Below are 19,200 nucleotides of genomic sequence, written 5' to 3'. Positions count from 1 at the left end.
TGGTTCCAGGCTTTGAGATGTAGCTTGGCCCATCTCAAAGTTTATATTCTCCACTTCATGCTTGCAGTTCAAGGTACAAACTCAACTTTCTCCTTGTGCAGCCATGCCTACTGCTAACTGCTATGCTTCTTCATCATTGATGGAATGGTCATCTTGTTTTATCAACAACAGAGAAGTAACTGGTACAGAAGTTGGTACCAGGAGCGAGACATTGTTTTAAATGGTCATGTTGGATTATTTGAAGGTTGACTATAAGTTACCTTGGACATGTTTTTGTTTTGTTTTCCTAGCAACAGAAAAGGAACTAATACACTTATTCATGTGTACCCTGGGACTGGAGATACAGATGGTTGTGAGCTTCCGTGTGGGTGATGAGAATCAAAGTCGGGGCTTCTGGAAGAGCAGCCAGTGTGTGTAACTGTTGAGTCCCGTTCTGGTGACACAGGTTAAAACACAGTGAGTTAATAATATACAAGATTATGAGTAGGTATATGAAAAAGTAAACTACTAAAATATTAACGAAACCAAAGATGCAGAGAACATGTACTAACCAATAAAGCAGAACAAACAAAAGAGAAATAACTTTTAACCCAGGTTTCTAGTCCACGTTTGGCTCCCAGCAGCGGAGGTGTGTCCTTCATGTCCAACACTGCACCGACATAAAATCCACCGATGGAGACTAGAAATGACAGGCCAAGTGGCTGCAGCGATCTGGCTTTGCTTAGGTGACAGCAGGACTATGGACATGGCTGAAGCCTTGGTGAGAGCAATGACTCTAGGTGATGGGAAGTGGAAGGGAAAGCCTTGGCCGCACACGTTGACCTCCAGGGTGATTGGCAAGGGAAAGGCTTGGAATGTGCACTGACTTCTGGAGTGACGATATGGCCCAAACCTTGGCGCACTCATGCCGACTCTGAGGTGAGTGTTGGGACTGATGGCTCAGGTAAATTTTCAGTTTCATAACCATACTGTTCCCACTGTAGAAAGATTTCAGAAAATAGCACAGGTGCTAGCATTTGGGTCTAAACATCCTGATATTTCCCTCTTTTCTTTAATGTCCTACTCTTTGCTCAATAGTTGTTGTATTTTCATGAGTTATGCACTCTCATTTCTAGTTTTAGTCACTGTGTTCATGTAGAATCCTAGGAATTCCTTCATACATTTTTAAAATTTATTAGGACTTGCTTTGTGTTAAAAAATGTGGTCCATTTTTAGGCTGCTGAAAATAATGTGTACTCTGGACTCTGCAGATGAAACACTATGCAGATGTCTGTTATTTGACGTTTGCTTGCTCCTATGTCCGGATGACTGCTGGTGAGAGCAGGGTGCTGCAGTCAGCATAGGCCTTTCTATCCAGCTGGATCTGTTTAATGAAACTAAACTAGGTGCACTGTTTGCTGAGTGCATGCTTAGAATTAATTGCTCCTGTGATCAAAGTGAAGTGACCTTGGTGACCTCTTGTGACTGACTTCAGTTTTGAGTCTAACGTGTCAGGCACTGGTGGATGTTACCTGCTTGTTTCTGGTTCTGTTTCCTTGTGATGACATGCTAAGGCCACATTTGTCTTTGCCCGTGGAGGCTCATTTCCAAAGGCAACAAACGAGCCATGTATTTTCTTAAGGTTTTTTTTTTTTTGAGAATTCTGAATGTGAGTAGTGTAATTGTATCATTTCTGCTACCCCTACCCCAGTTCATGAGCTCTTCTATAATAACTACTGTTTCTCTCTCTCTCTCTCTCTCTCTCTCTCTCTCTCTCTCTCTCTCTCTCTCTCTCTCTTTCTTACTCACACACACAAAATGTACTGAGCGCAGTTAGTGTTCTTCCTATGTACATGTGTTTAGAGCTGACTCCTTGGGCTCACATACCCTGTCAGGGAGCCTGTTCCTGTAGAAGATGGAGTCTGTCTTTTAGAAGCCATTGATTGCCTGTAGCTCATCTAGGCGAGGGGCCTTGTGAACTGCCCCCTGATGAATATTGCAAAGAAGTCTTTTTTTTCTCATAATCTATAGCCCTATTAACCATAAATTCCCCTCCACAAACACTGGCATTTCCTCTTAACCTAATCCTTGAATGGGTCCCCAGTCTTTAACGGAAGCTGTTTCTGCCATTTCCCACCAGGCCTACTGCATACCATTTGCCTGAATTTATTCACAGTCCCCAGGAAGAATATAGATTTTCCTGGTTTGTGTTGTTATTTCAAGCTTTACTTGTAGACAGAATTTTCTGTCCTACCAGCCAGCTCCCAAATAACGACATAGAGACTTATTATTAATTATAAATACTCATAATTTAAGCTTGTTAACTGACTAGCTCTTCCACCTTAAATTTACCTATATTTCTTATGAGTGTTGGGCTCGATACCTTTCTTCAGCACAGCAAGTTCACTTTGCTCCTCCCCAACCTCCTGGTGACTCCGCCTTCTTTATCCTAGAGCTCTCTTCCTTCCTACTGTTGGCCATTTAAGCTCTTTATTGAACCAGCAAGAGCAGCACGTCTTCACAGTGCACAAAAGGATTATCCCACTCATTTAGTGCCACTTTCCCAGTAACACCTTCCTCAACCCGCCAGCCACTCATTCCGCGTATAGTGTTTACTACCTGTTTTATCTCTAAGCGTTGACCTCTATAAATACCTCTGATTCATGTGTTTTAGAGTGAACGTGGCTTTTATTGGTGAGCACCATCTGGACCATGTAGGGGAAGATGGAAGAACATAGACACTTAAAAATTAGCTTTGAAGTAGAACGGATGAGGATGTCAGAAAAAACTTCTTTCGTCATGCCTGCTGCTTAAGGAGATGGGAAGACTCTTCATACGTGTTTGCAGGAACATGAACCACATGAGTGCAGGTGCTCTGGAGGCCAGAGGAGGCTGTTTCATTTGGAGTAACAGGTACTGTAAGCTACTGCATGTGGGTGCTGGGAACTGAACTTGGGTCCTCTAGAAAATTAGGAAATGAACTTACAGTTTAACAGTTAAAAGCACACGTAGAATTTATTAACATACAGTGCATATCAGGTAGAATCAGAATGTTATTTACAGCTCTGCAGTTTCTATGTACTGTCATGTACATAAAATACATTTGGACAAGCTAATAATTTTCCCTATTTTAGGCAGTAGGAAGTTTTAACATGATACAGCATGTATATACATCTTCCCATTTTTGTTAAATATGCTCAAATTCTTCTAAAAAATACTTCTGGTTGAATTTAGAAAAGAATATTTTTTTTTCAGCAAACTGATCCCTTCAGTAGTACTTATCTTCCATTCTTTTACTTTGGTTTACAAACAAACAATTATGGCTCAGGTGGGTTTTTGTTTGTTTAAAGTAACATGGTTGCATTATTTTATTCCTTAGAACTCATATGAAATGTAAATGTGCACTAACACTAGGCACCATACGGCAGGATGTCTAACTTGGGCTATGGCTCACTAGACAAGTGCTCGCGCACTAACGTTCTGTTTCGCATTCTCTCGAACCAGCAGTAAAATCGACATTGAAAGACAAACTTTTTCAAAGTAAAACCAACACTGACATGTTGAGGGTTTTCTTGTGAGTTTCTGACAGAAGTCTCCACAGCACATCTTGTTTTGACACAGGAACTGGAAGCGTGCTGTGGGACTTGGGCACGTCCTGCCTTATGCAGATCTTCCTAATGGGGTCAGCCCTGATGCCTGGGACAGAAAAGAGAACAAGCAAGCGTATGAACTAGATGGCCAATAGAACAGTTAGGAGATTTCAGATGATTTTTAAAAACTGTTTACAAATGGGCTCTGCATATTAGTTTGCCGACTGCATTGAGGAAGCCAGTAATGCAGCTTCGTCTGATGCGGCTCCCAATAGTGCTGCATGGCTCAGTTTACTGGGGACAGGGTTTCTCTGTGTAGTCCTCAGACTTAGAGATCCGCCTGATTCCCGAGTGCTGGGTTTTAAAGACCTGAGCCACCGTGCCTAACTGCATAGCTGGATTTCAAATAAACTCAGAAGTCCCCTTAAGACTAGTATACCTGGAACTCATGACTGAATATAAAATTAAACAACTTACTTGAAGTGTAGGTGTTCAATGAGCACATATCCATCTGTAGAAACAAAGCTCACATTACTAACCTGAGATTTCTAGAGAAAATTCTTTAATATTAGAAAACAGTTCAACATGAACTCACATTTGCCTTTGGAATTGCGACATATCACTAGGTTTTGTTCAGTGGTGTCGATGACTTCCAGCTGTTCTCCAGGAGTTATTGGCAGATCAAATATTCCATTTCGTGAATTACTGGAGCATGCTACTGCTCTGTTAATGACCACAATCTCTTTACCATACTAAAATAAGAAATTATTATAGTAAGGGCATGCTTGCATGGTTATTATACCAGAATTAATGGAAGATACAATAGAGTAACCTTAAAATTCAGGATGCTAGATACTAACAAAACAAATGGTGGGGTATTATAGTGAAAGTTCTTTAAAATAATAGTAAAATCCAGACCAAAACATTTGTCTAATGTGATTACATTTTAAAGCTGTTTTCACATCCACCGATACATAATTGAACAAGTCCTGGTGGTCATGAACATACCCTAACTCCAGGTATGCTGAAACAGTAACAAAGCTACCTCCAAATTCCGGAGAGGACACATTTAAACAAAGCTGTAGAGTTAGCTTCCTGTTTCAGGATGACGCCCCATCCAAACCTTTTCAGAGAACATGTCCTTTATAATGGTGGTAGTCGGGTATGTGAGGAAATGCGTGTGTATGCTGGAGGACAGGCATTTATGAAGGAGCAGTCCCTGGTGGGAAATAGTTTTGAATCCACAGGATTGCTTCCTGATGAGCTGGCCTATGGATACTTCACCTTCTCCTGCACTGATAGGTAGCTTTGGTCACTGGTGTTTCCTTTAGCAGATTAGGATAATGTGTAAGGTCTCTTCCGACTACGAGCATCACCTGTTACCCTCGCAAACCTCTAACTCCTCTTCCTCTCTCCAGGAATCCTCAGTGCTTTCATAAACAAATCTTAAGTAGGTCACCTTCTTAGTTACACAGTTCTGAAGTCTGTTGCCTTCGGGATGAGGTCCACATCTTTTTGGCTTGATATTCAGGGTCCTTTGCCTACTGTCATTCCTTGTCCCTTAGTTTGTGTCCTTACTGAAACCCCAGGAAGCTCCAGGGTGCTTTGTAAACACACCATGCTCCCATCTCTCCAGGCCTTTGCTCATGTGAGTGCTCTTTTTTGTTTTCTACTTGAAATACTCAGCTGCCAACAACCTCTGATATCTTTGTGATGGCCAAGAACAGCTTACTGCTGACTCTGTACTATTTCCTATCAGAGAATCCAGTAAACACACTGCCTTTTAAAAAGAAACTTAAAATGAGTGTTCCTCACCTTTGCACCCTCAAGTCCTGTCAACACAGTATTTTTAATTTGAGCTGGATTGAATTGGCATTATTTTTCTAAAGCTAATTGGAAGACCACCTCAGATAATTAGGAATAGACTCATAGACATACAGGAGACTGGATTTCTGTCTCATTCAGGGCAGTCAAGGCCAAAGGGGAAAGCCTTGGTAGATGATAGGGGTCTTTTCAACCAGAGATTGCTATACTGTTGTTTTTCATCTAATCAAATAACATCCTAGCATGTGGTGATTTCAGATAACAACTTATCAACTTTGGCCAAGTAGGTTGTATCTGCAGTTAATGTATTTATGTATAGTCTGTCTTATTTTTAGTTCACTTTCCAAACAGTTTGGGATGTTCATGAAGTGTGAGGTAGTGGTTGTCAGCTGTGCACATGGATATGAGCATGAGATGGTCTCTGTCCCCTAGAGGCTCCCAGTTTAGTATGATGAACTGTACCGGAAGTTGGTATTTAGATTAGCAGCAGAGCAATTTCTTTATGCAGAAGTTTGAGCAGGTCTTTCTGGAATGAGAAGATGCCTCAACTGGGTCTTGATAAGTGAACACACCAGATGGAGAAAGGAGCAGGGGGATGTCAGATGTGGAGTCGACCAAGTCGGTGCCCGGAGGAAGGAGATGCAAGGTGAGGTAGAGGTGCAAGCTCTTTTAGAAACAGAATCGTGAGCAGTTTGTTGCCAAAGCAGAAAGAACAGAGACAGAATCTGAGGAGAGGAAACAAAGATTACCTGTGGCCACGACTTGAAGAAACTATCTAGAAACATTTCTAGTAAGCCCTGACTGACAGAATTTGTTCTCTCTCTTAATCCACATCTAGCATTGGGATGGTGTTTGAAATGTTTACTGAGTTCAAAGTTCTCACTTTGGCAGCACATAGGATCAGGAAGGACCGGGCCAACTTGGGAGCACTGAAGGAAGGATGTGAGTTTCACATGCTGATTCACTCGTTCACTCATTAGACTGTCGCTCAAATGTAGCACATCCAGCTGTACACTGGGAGCTGAAGTACGAAAGGGTCTCTTCTCATCTGCATTGCATAAATGTGCTGGGGAGTGAGATCTGACTAGAGCTGTGAACCACATCTCTGAGGCTTTACCGGGTGAAATAGTAGGGTCCAAAGGCATGCCAATATAGGAACGTATCAGTCAAAGATCATATCTTTATCTTTGCATAGCTGAGACACAGCAAACTAATGGAACCTTTAAGAGTAGAACTTTCTAATTGTCAAGCGTGTTAGTTTTTTGTTAATTTTCACTCTCAGAAGATAACATACCTGAAATCTTTCTCTGAAAAGTTTTTCTTCTTTTTCCATTCTATTCTTTTCTAAGTTGTGCTTCTTAGTTCTGAAGAAATTTCTGGGCGAAAAACTGGCAAGAAATGACATGGGTAAGGTAAAGTATAGCATACCAAAAGTTCTAAATTTGTGAGTCTCTGAAGTCATTCCTGTCTCAGGATAAACTCAGTATTTTGTGTATGTATAATTTTGCATAATATACACGCCCCTCTACTAGAGCAGATTTTCATAACTACTGAAAATGGTAATACAATTATTTTTCCATTTTATACAAACATATGTGTTTGTTCCCCAGTGCTGAAGATCTATACTGAAGGAACATTCTACCACTGAGCTATATCTTTAACAATCTTGATAGCAAGCAAACATGAAATGAGATCAGTTTGGTATAGAGAGACTGTTGTGGCAAGGGGAGCAGTGGGAAAAGAGAAATAACGTGTCTCGTGGAGGAGTAGGTGATGTGTTAACTAATACAGAAAACACTTAGTACTTATTGGAAGAATAAGCTGTTCTAGAAACCATTATAAAAGAACCCAAGTATTAATCCATTGCCCTTCATAGACAATGATAGCCTCATAATTGCATTTTCAAATTGAGAATAAGTTTATTAAGTCAGTTTAAGAAAAAAAAATACTGGAAAATTGTTTCCCAAAAAGATGGAATTTATGACAGATGAAACTGTTGGAAAAGGGGTCAGAAACTTTCCTTCCTGACATTGCACTTCCTGATTTTTCTTTTGCAATGCTATGTAAACAGTTACGATATTTAATGTGAAAAAGAAAAAAAATCAACTTTTCCAGTCTGAATACCTCTTTCCAAACTGGGAAAAAATAAACTTAAGGGAGGGGCTGCCTTTGCACTCCGAACTGTTTCCATTCACTGTGGACAAATGTCTGGCTTCTTCTGAGATACCCTAGGAAAACCATTGGTTTCCTGATAAAGATTCCCCCAAGAAGTCTGTCAAAGTCCCCCATTCTACCTCATGCACAGCAAATGGGAAGAGGAGAATGTAGCTAAGTAAGCACAGATGATGTAGCGCACTGACCCGCCGAAGCTGCCAGTGTAGTCCAGATCACACGAATGGAGGTTAGATCCCAAGCTGAAAGATTCCGATTCCATTCTAACCCTAACTGTGGTCACAACTAACCCATGTCAGTCAGTCCTAATTGGTGCTCTAGTCAATCTCTGTCCTTCTGGAGGAATGCTGCTGTGGCCACAGACAGGAAGACTGGAAGGCCATCTTTGTTTGCTAAGGGCTACCTCCCATGCTCTCTTCTTTCTCATCAGTGGGGAGTAGGAAGGAGGTTGAGATGAAAGGGAGGAACCGTGTTTTATACCTTTGTCTCTCTCCTCTCAGTTTACTGTGAAGTGTTGCTAGTTCTCGCTGCAGACAAGGAACCAGAAAAGCAGACAGCTGGTAAGAGGTGGAAACTGAGCGGTGGAGTTGGGAGTTCACTGTGTCCTTACCTTTTGGATCCATTGCTGCCCTTTTCCCCTTTATTCCCCTTTGATGTCAAAAACTTAGGCTTCCAAGTTTTTAGCTTATCTTCATCTCTGAAGAGAAAAATGTTTTGATCAAGTAAATTAAGATCGAACTAATAAACATTTACAGAATCACCGCTGCTTTCTAGGTCAGTGACCAAAGTGATTTAAACATCATCCAGAATCTGTTTCCATATTCACAGCAAGGTTATATAGTGAGCATCTTAGGCCTTACAAGCTACCTTCTCTATAGCAACTATCAGCTTCACTGCTGTAACTTCATTTACAAAAACAAATAGCAGGCCACCCTGGCCCACAGGCCTGAATCTGCTGGTCTCTCATTTTAGAGGCCCAAATTTGAAACCAGAAACTAAATTAGCTAGCTTGTAATCATATCTATCTCCTTTCTGAGCCTCAGATTTTTTTTTGGGGGGAGGGTCCTCTAAAGTGTAAATCCTACCAGTAAAATTGCAATTCACCAATGGCTAAGGATGCACTTTACCCCGGTAGGAATGGCTAACATCACCAAAAATTAATGCTTGTGGGAGTACAAAATAGCATAACTATTATGGAAATAAGAATGGGGTTTTCTAAAAAGTATCACATAACCCAGGTATAGGGGATATACCCAAGGACTTCCTGTCTACCACAGTGATCTCCACACACTCTCTTCACTGTAGCGTTCACAGTAAGAAGGAAATGGAACCAGCCTAGGTATCTACCGACAGACGACTGAATAAAGAAAACGTGGCACAGGGGCTGGAGGGACAGCGAAGTGGGAAGTGGTTAAAAGCATGTGCTGGTCTTCCTCAGAACCCAAGCGCAGTCCCCAGCTCTCAGCTGCCTGGAACTGATCGAGGGGATGCAGCACCTCTTTAGTTCTGAGGGCACTACCCTCACATGCACACAATTAAAAACAGTTGTTTTTTTCTAAAATGGGGTACATATATACAATATAATTTTAGCTGTAAATAAAAATGAAATTTGTGGGGAAATGGATAGGTCTGGAAAGTATAATATTAAATAAAGTGACAAGACCTTGTTTTCTACCATGTGGATCCCAGTTTGTGATGTGATATGTGTTTATATATAAATAAATAAACATGCACGGAAAAGCAGATATTATAGAATGGTTGGAAATATTTGAGCATCTATTAAGTCTCCTGCTGCTCATTTTATATAAGATAACTCACTCCATTTTCATATGACTACTTGCTAATCCTCTGGCCACTCTAAGTTCTCCAAAGAAGGGAAAGGGGTGACCAGAGAGCTGGACAACTTGCCGTGGTGGCAGAAGAGGTTGTGCTGCCCAACGTGGGTGCACATTTATGACTCCAGAGTCCATAGTCTTTCACCATGCTACTACTCCAAAATCCTCTTCTCTAAGTTACTGGGGTGTCCATCATTGATACGAGAAAGAAAGAAAAAAGGAAAAACAAGAGAATCTCCTTCTACCAACCATCCAAATGTCTATAGTGCTGACATTCCTAAATACTTCAGTAGCTGCCCTGGGAAGACTATAAACACAAAGGTACATGTCTGAGAAGCTTCACATTTTCATGGACGTTCTGTTATGATTCCCTTCAGAGTATGCAGTCTCGGGAACTGGACTCAGGACTTGAATGTACAAAGTAAGCACTTTGTGACTTAAGTATATCCCAAACCTCAAACTATGTGGCCTAGGTAGGCCTTGAACTTGCTACTCCCCTGCCTTAGCCTCTGCTACCAAGATCACCTTTCCTTCAGACTCTGGTCATGGGGCTCATCAATCAGGAGAGGAAGGACTTAGCCCCTTTCAGGCAATGAAGCTGCGACTGAGAGGTGCAAGGCCATCAGGACTTGGTGGAGACCTCCCCCTCCTCAGTTTCACCACCTTTGGAGCCTGGAAGAAGGCTCTCGCCATCACTTCTTTTCTAACTGCCGCACGTGTGCTCAGTTGTCTGCCTCTGCTCTAGCCCACAGAAGATGGGACTCAGACATAGTCCACCTGGGTCTACTACAAGTTGTGCACAATCCTAGGCACAGAACGGGGTTTAGTATGTTCTGTGTGTGAAACCATTTAAAAGGAGCTGCAGCATGAGTACAAAAAGGAGCAAGCAGGGCAAGCACCCATATCCAAGCTTATTCTCTCTACTAAGACAATATATCCCAGTCTTTAAATGTTTTAGAGCAGCAGAAAGGAAGAAGAACTAGAAAATGCAGCTCCGTTCACACTGCAGAAGCAACCATGGAAGAGAACAGAGAGCCTGGAAACAGACTTCAGGTGCTGAGAACCTTGGTGTGACAAAATGGCATTGATGGGGAGAACAAGAGACCATTCGATAAATCATGCAAAGGACATTTATCCATATAGAAGAAAACAACTGGTTACCCCTTCATTGTAAACACAAAATTCAAAAGATACTTGATGCTCCCTGGTGGCCTAGTGGTTAGGATTCAGCAGTCTCACTACCAAGGCCTGGGTTCAATTCGGGGTCAGGGAAGCCTCTCTTCTGCAGGGCAGTGGTGGCACATGCCTTTAAAACCAGTACTTGACAGGCAGAAGCAGAGGCAGGGGGATTCAAGTTCAAGGTCTATGAGTTCAAGGCCAGTCTGGTCTATAGAGCTAACTAGTGTCAGGACAGCCAGGGATCCACAAAGAAACCCTGTCTCAAAAGCCAAGAAGAAACAAAATCAGTTCAGGTGCATCTAAGGCCAAAGTTTAAAAGGCAAAGCTATAACTTTTAGAAGAGAGTATAGGAAAATGTCAGATGGGCTAGGAGAAAGTTCTTTAGAAGATATAAAAGCAATAGTCAAAAAATGATAGTTTAAAATATATTAAGATTTTAAAATCCTATTTGGAAGATTAGAAATGAACTTGAAAAGGCTAATCAACAGTTGGAGAAGATACTGTGGGAACTGAGGAATGTGGGAAAATAGCTGCGTCCAAAACCAAATTGTTTTAAAACCTAAGATGAAGAAAACTACCAGCAACACAAGAGAAAAGCAATCAAAAGCTACAACAGACTCCATAGGGGGACGTGAGTGTGAGGCCCGACACTGAAGTTTGTTAGGCATGCCAGTTACTAGAGCAGTGTGATACAATTACAGATGCCCACTTGGTAAAAATGCCTTCTCTCTGTTCCATGTGCCAACATGGGAGTCAATGCGAACCCTTATGTGCTAGGCTGGCACTTGTGAGTTTATACTCCACGTGTGGGCTGTATCCCCCTTCCAAGTGCAGACAGGATGCATCAGTCTATGTCTGTGGAAGTGCTGATCACAAACAAAGTCACTCAGGAGCTAAGTACCGGCCGACAAGAGAAAGGATGAGTTCATGTGACACACACATGTGCACAGAGTCTTAATCAAAGAGCGGGAAAAAATGAATTATGGTAGCAAAACAGTGGATCTGAGAAAAATCAGGCTCAGAATTCTATATAAAGGATGAAATCATTTTTACAATGAAACAGAATTTTTGTCATCTATAGATTATAATTCGATTAATCTGTTTTTGTCTTGAACAGGAAAAGAACAAAAGCAGGGAAGGCACTCACCTTGGGTGAGGCCAGTAAGCAGGCGAGGGGTATGCACATGGTGACAAGGACAGGGTTGGCCATATTCTGCTGCTTGGCTAATACGGGGACAGGGTTGGCTTTACTGTACTTTATAACTTAATTTTACAAACTATTTTTCAAGGAAATAGTTTCATTCTTTTAACTTGGTATGACAGGGCTGTTATCTAAAAATTCCCTGCCTTCTAATCTCATGTCATGCTACATTGGCTTCTTTTCTGATTGTATGCCTTTTGCTCCAACAAACTTTCTTTTGATTTTTTTTTTTTTTTCAGACAGAATCTTACTATGTAGTCCTGACTGGCCTGGGACTCGCTGTATAGATCAGACTGGCCTCAGACTCATAGAAACCCTCCTGGCTCTGCCTCTAGAGTGCTGGGATTAAAAGCATGCACCACCATACTTATTCCAGAAACTTTGCAAACACAGTGTGTTCCATGCATGTGGTCGTCCACCAACCTGCAGCTTCTGTATCTCACCTCTCCTCTTGGCCCCAGCCTCCGCTTGTCAAACGTTACTATGATGTTTCACTGCTTCAGTACAGATGCCGACACTCCAGCAGACACTAAAGCTACCATCTTGAGAGTCCAGATTATTCTGAGCAGTTCTATAACAAACCCAACTTAACACACTACATTTTTTAGTCAGGCCACATGACTGAAAGATCTGAAAGCCCAGTGATGTAGAATGGAGAGAGTGTGGGGGAGACTGAGGGGCCGCCTGGGGCAGTGAGAACTTCATTTTGAGAATGATGCATAACAGCTGAGGGTTCAAAGCTGGTGACTATATTTGTAGCTTTGAGACGTCAGAAAAACAAAGCTGAAACGGAAGAGAAATGGCGACTCGGGGACTTTTGCAGGAATCCTAGAAGCAAAAGTGGGAATTGTGGCTGGGTGGTGGAGGAAGAAGCGAGAACACTCGAAAAACATTAAAACAAGGACTTGGAAGGGAGGGCAGGAGATTGGAGGAGCTTGGGGATATAGCATAAGAATGACTGTGTTTCTAATCAGTAACAGAGATTAGCAGAAAAGTTTGGACAAAAAAAATTGGTATTCTGCATTATTACAGACCTCCTGAACTTAGATAGCGTTGCCTTGCAGGATTACTGGAACTCAGAAAAATATCTGACCTTAAAATATAAATTTTGATGTTTTGGTTATAATTGAATCTTGGATATAAGTGAGAGAACAGTAAAAGACATACAGAGGTGAAGATTGGGAAATCACACCTGTAATTCAAGCTACTTGGGAATCTAAGGCAGCAAGATCCCAGGTCCAAGGCCAGCTCAGACAACTTAGCAAAACCCTGAAAGTGAAATAACAAAGGACGAGGCTGTGCAGGATGCTCGCTTAGCGTACACAAAACCTGGCATCAATCCTTGTCCTGCAAAAAGGAAAAGCAAGAAGTGTACGAAGGGAGAATAAAGCTGTTACAGGACATCCGAAGAACATACAACACGCTAGATATGGATGGTTGACCCAGAACTCCCATAAAGCTTAGGAGCCAAGAGGAGGAACATGAAATCGTTACCTGGAAACACAGGAAGAGCAGGACCCTTTTCCCCTTTAAGGATGGCATAACCAAATGGTAAAGCACTGTAGGAAAATCCAAGTATGGACTGTCTCTTGGTTTTAACAAAGGATTATTAGTGAGTGTACAAGACCGCAGCACAAGTCCAAATAGAGTGAGCAGGGACAGGTAGGATGAAAACGAAAGACCGCCATCACCGGCTGCTTAGTGGAGATGGGAAGGAAGAAGCCACAAGGGGCACCGAGGTAAGAATGGCTTCCCTTCTACAGGTGACAGTGACTTAGACCTTGGAAACGGTTCTGTCAAACAGCCCGGGCTACCCTGTATTTTGCAGTGTACACAAAAGATTAGTAGTTAAATGTGTTGACAATTCCAAGTCTCCAGACTCAAAGATTAGAAACAAAAACACCCTGAAGCTCCTATGCCTTTGGCTTGTACCACTGTTGGGATGCATGGGGGGGGGGGTGTTTATTGTTTTCTCTTAGGAAATGTCTGTCCAGTCTCCCAGGATCTGGCTCTGTGATGTATTTAACAAACACCAGGCCGTGGCTGGTGCAAGCAGAGATGACCAGTGAAGTGAACTGTCTTACTTTGATTCTTTCTCGCTTGTGGTGTCCACGTCGTCGTAGATGATGACATCCTGAGACTCAATTCCTAGGGCACAGACAGGACCAAAAAATATATATTAGGTATGATTTCTACACTCGAGCTTTCCACATTATACACAATGACCTGATTATCCAGATGCACCCTCAAGCCTGTTATCTGATTACAGAGACAGGCGGGAAGAAACTCAACAGAGGGAATAAAAAGCAGGGCACAGGGCACTCTCTGATCACCTGACCTGCTTGTGCATGACATCAGCTTGATTTCGTTAACATGGTAAACTGTCCCCATTTTCTGGAACTGAAAAATAATTTACATTGCTAACATATTGAAAGGGCTTTTCTTTTCTTTTGTTTTTGTTTTTTTTTTAGTTTTTCGAGACAGGGTTTCTCTGTAGCTTTGGAGCCTGTCCTGGCACTTACTCTTATAGACCAGGCTGGCCTCAAACTCACAGAGATCTGCCTGCCTCTGCCTCCCGAGTGCTGGGATTAAAGGCGTGAGCCACCACCACCCGGCTGAGAGGGCTTTTCTTAATATCCAGTGGGGGTGGGGATGATAATGTCTTTGCTGATGCCTTCCTAACACATACAAAATTGTATTGGTTGGAAGTGATTGTCCCTTTGCAATATTACTGTATTACATTGAGTCTGAGTTAATACAGAATTCATAATGAGACATTTCCAGCTCGTAATGTTCACACTGCCATGCAGTATAGAATTCCATGGTTTTCAGATGGTTCGCCATCTGAACAAGTCTGGGACAGTCTGATATACTCACGATCCATGTTCACCATCCACAGTCACTCTTAGTTCTACTAATTTATCTCAATACCTTTAAGCTTTGGGGGGGGTAGAGTTCAATATCACTTATTTTGGTGCTTTAGGAAAGAAAATTTAAGACATCAAATCTGTTTGGATTTTAGAGTGTTTGCATATATACAATGAGATATGTAGAGACAGTATCTTGGATATAGCAGCCGAATATAATCTTGAAATTAGTATAATGTTCCATATACACTTAATACACATATCCCAATGGTAATTTCATACAGTACTTTACTGTGCCTGCCATGAGACACACCTGTCACATGAAGTCAGGTATAGAATTTTTTAATTATGGTAGTAATAAAAAAGTTTCAGACTTTGGAGCAATTTGGTTTGTGGATTTGAGGATTAGGGGTAATCTATCTGTAAGATGCATTCATAGTTCAAGTTGCCTCTAACACTTTTTTATGACACTATCTGGGAGAGCTGCAGTTTTGTCACGTCTGTAGTAACCTTTGTTATTTGCTGTGGCAGCTTATATTTCTGAACTGATGCTTGAATCACTAAGTCACAGTTACAAACAGAAGTAACTTTCCTACAAACAGAAGTAACTTTCCTGCTAGTGCCCGTGAACCTAAAAAATGAACAAAAGGCACACAGCCCTCTGTTGTTGACAGATCCCGTGGACTGGACATGTATCGAGTGCCGTGTCAATACATGACATCTTTTATGTCAGCCATTGTGGTGACTTACACAGCGTTGTTTTAACAGCATAGTAAACAGTGTTCCAGTAACCGGTTCCTTTTCAGTTAGTGTGCAGCCTGCAGCATGTCCATACTCAGTTTACCATGTTTTAATCTGGCTATCAAATCCACCAGAGGTATGCGGACCAATGCAGAATGTCTAAGATTCATAGAGTCTTGGGGACAAATCCCAATCACAACACACAGATGTGGGTCCTAGAGCCTCCTATAAAGACAGCAACATCTGCTTGTGGAAGTGCCAGAAAAATGTTTCTCATCTCTCCAAAGCAGGAAGTGCCATTGTTTTAAGATATTCTGACGGCTCCAGTTGTCACTGGGGAGGCAGGAAAGATTACCAATGCTCTTCTGCTGACCCCTAGCACACCAGTCCTAAAGACAACAATATCAGTGGACAACATCAAATAAACGCTACTTACCTAAGTCAGGCAGTGACATAGAAAATCCATTGCTAATGGAGAAAAGACAAAAAAGGTCAAGGAACAAAGTTATGCACAATTATCAGATATATCCAAAATGCCATCCTGATGGCAGGTGCCCTAGTCCAGATGGTACTGAAGTGAGACCCTTGCAGCTCTGTTCTGATTGGCTCTACTCCATTCCAAATGAGTGCATTCATTCCTGTGGACTGCCCGTAACCCACTTGCTAACGAGAACACTCAGGCTGCCTTGGAATCTTCTACGATATAGTCAGATCTACTGAACAAGTGTGAGGATTGAAGAGAAAGAACAGTGTACAGGTGAACTAATTCATGGGGACTCCACAGACTGCAGCTCATCTGTGTTTTATAAGCAAAAGGAAGATGGCCCCAGAGAAACCCAGGTCCGGTGGAAACATAAGATGGCAAATTTCTCAGTGGGAGAGGACATGTAGCCCAGCTAGATTTATTTCTTTTCTTCTCTCATTGCTTAAGAGGTCATGTGGAAAGAGACGTGTGATAAGAAAAGGGAAAAGAAAAATATAGAAAAAAAGAAAAAACCTATTTATTTGATGCCTTTAATTTAAACTCAGAACTACAGATATTTTTTTAGGATCCGTGAGCCAGGCCGTTATGCTGGGTGAGTAAGATGATTGGATAGTGTTTCTGTCCTGAAGGGAGACAGACAATCAAATCATAGTCTCTTCTGCTGTCCAGACTAACTAAGATATAGTGCCCACACTCCTGCCCATCAGATCTCTCAGGAGATCTAGTTCTAGCAGACGACTGGACTTAAAATCACAAAATTCCAAGGCTTTGTAATTGGGAAGAACCTTAGAGGAGAATAGTTTCAGTCCACCTCAGTGCAGGTGATGATCTTGGCAAATTATTTTCTAGTATTCTCTAGTACACCTCTAGACCTGTCTGTGTTGATATCGTGCAGAGAGGCCTGTCCCCAGAGATCATACAGTCCCCTTCCATTGCACCCATGAGGGGAGCGCGGTCCCGTGAGCATGAATGGAAGAAAATCCTGTCTCTGTCACTACTGGTTAATTTGGAGCCTAAGACTAATAGTGGAGGTTACATGGGGACCGGATCTCTCTAAGTCCGAGATTTTAAGATACACCGGCCATTCAGCAGATCAGGTTCCCCCCTCCCACATGATACCTGGATTGCTGCTTTCAAAAGAGACAAAGTAAACATGGCTGTGTACACATGTAAGATTCGTGATTATGACATGAGGGGCTGAGGATGGCTACAGACTTTTTATTCTGGATCTTGCTTGCCTATACAGTAACTTTTTTCTCATGAGTTTTTTAGGGTGTCATGTGCTGGGGCCTTTATCGTTGTGGACTCTGACGCACTTGTCACCAGTGCTGAAACTCAGATAGGAAACAGCAACCATCCGTCTGCAAGTCAGTGTTGCTGATAGCCAGGAGGAAAGGCTAAAGGGACTGCTTACCTGACATTTTCTCTCGACTTGGCTTTCTTCATCCCGAATACGCCCTTCTCTTTCCTAAAGAGCTGCTGCAATCTTCTCAGCGCTGTCCTTCCATCTACACTGAGAGGAACGAGGAGATAAAACAGCATGGCATTTGAGGATTGGGACACAGTGCTGTAGATTATCAAGGACCAGAACGCCAGTCTCACGTCCAAGGAGACTCCCTTGAGGAAGGACAAGGGAAGGCCTCAGCAATAAGGAGTGAGCTCTGCTGAGATCCTGATATGAGGCATATCTGAGGCAACCATGGAGGGAGTAATTATAGTGTGTACAAACATTCATCTGCCACAAATAGTGTTCATTTTTGTAGAGATTATGAAGTAAAATCTTCCTTTCTGAGGAGAAAATAACTTGGGGAAACACTCCAAATGGGGCTAGAGACACCTCAGAGAAGTGCTGGCTCCAGGAATTTCCATCTCTGGTCCTTAACTGTCTCCAGTAACCGAGTGTACAGCTGCGGTAATGTACCAATGGGCCAGCTGATGCCGAAATTCTCAACATCCTTTTGGCTTAGGAGGATGGAGTCAAAAGGGAGTTCACCCACATAACCAGCCTAGTATCACTGTGCCCTCAATCCCCAGACTCCTCACTGGGACTATGCTCTTTGCTTTCCCTTGCTCTTTTTAGGTAAGACTGGCCAATGTTGACCATTTGAACAAACATCATTTGCAATACCAGTGAGTAAGTTCCAAATCCTGGAGTCGGTCTGACTAACTCACAAAGACCAAAGCTAAGTTATATTTATTGCTTTGATCCTGGAAAAGCAATTATAAAGTCAAGACAAATTCTCTTGTTATTTGCTTCCCCTGTCTCAAACACTTCTTAACAAGCAAAAGCTCTTTACTCTTGAAAATGAACATTTTTCTCAAAGGAGAAAGCAATAAATCTTCAATCTTATGATGTATGAGTGCACACGATGATGAATATGCTGCCAATGACAATGTAGTATTTCAATAGCTTATCACCACTCCACATAACCTTCCCTCAAGGATGGTCGTGGGAGATGGGGCTACGCCTCAAACCCGGGCTTACTAGGTAAACAGGAAACACAATTAGCCTACAACTTAAACCTAGGAAAGAAACTCACTCTGGCTTTTGGTCATTATTCTTTGTTTTGTAGATGTCTTCATACATTTCTTCACTATTTTCTTCTGAAACCAAAGAGCACACAAACAACAAAGCACTGTGAACTGCCAAGTACTTTCAACTCTCTCTAGTTAAGTCATTTTTGTTGAAATATATGCCTGTTTTCGTAAGCACGTGGTAAAAATTCATAAGCATCTCTAGAGCTCTGTAGACTCGAAAACAGGGCACGTCTTCTGCGTGTGACTCCATGTGGGCTCTGGTTCAGCCAAAGGCAGCTGGTTTCTCAACAGACACATTCCTTTCCCTGTCTTCCTTCCCACAGTTAGTGCGCAACAGCTGTCATCTGTGCGTGAGACAGCGTGCTACACACTGGGGAAACAAAGGAAAGCCCACGGATACTGAAGAATGTCTCCCTTTGCACCAGCCTAACGCGTAAGATTAATATACACAGGTTGTAAGCTTAACATATGCAGGTTGTAGCCTGGAAATGGAGTCCAGAGGAAATGGTATTGGGTTCAACGTATAACTATTAAAGTTTCAAACATGACTGGAACACAGTGAGTATGCGGAGTTCTGGAACTTCTCTCTATGCTTCTGCACATCTGTTCTCTCATTAAAAAGTGAGCATTGTACATACAATGTGTATATAGATATATCTGTTTTTTTTTGAAAGCATAACAAGTCAATAAAAGTTGAAGGTTATTATCTTAGTGTGTTCATGAAGCTATCAATAAAGTTGAAGGTTAAAAAAAGTATTGAATTTAATGTTCTCTAAAATTATTCCTATGT

At 42.0% G+C, this 19,200-nt stretch overlaps 1 protein-coding gene across 1 annotated transcript in view; it reads right to left on the bottom strand.

Moving 5' to 3' along the window:
- Window positions 1-3,174: 3,174 nt before the first annotated feature.
- The window catches only part of Fyb2 (FYN binding protein 2), a 107,632-nt gene continuing 91,606 nt past the window's right edge, over window positions 3,175-19,200 (bottom strand). The window contains 9 exon segments of the mRNA XM_013348492.2: window positions 3,175-3,675; window positions 4,047-4,080; window positions 4,165-4,321; window positions 6,688-6,781; window positions 8,176-8,262; window positions 13,865-13,920; window positions 15,805-15,856; window positions 17,287-17,385; window positions 18,413-18,476. Of these exon segments, the coding sequence (XP_013203946.1) occupies window positions 3,663-3,675; window positions 4,047-4,080; window positions 4,165-4,321; window positions 6,688-6,781; window positions 8,176-8,262; window positions 13,865-13,920; window positions 15,805-15,856; window positions 17,287-17,385; window positions 18,413-18,476 (656 nt within the window). The 3' untranslated portion in view covers window positions 3,175-3,662.

The sequence above is a fragment of the Microtus ochrogaster genome, chromosome 10 (genome assembly GCF_000317375.1).
Source record: "Microtus ochrogaster isolate Prairie Vole_2 chromosome 10, MicOch1.0, whole genome shotgun sequence".
NCBI lineage: Eukaryota > Metazoa > Chordata > Mammalia > Rodentia > Cricetidae > Microtus > Microtus ochrogaster.
This window is presented reverse-complemented; position numbering and strand designations above follow the sequence as displayed.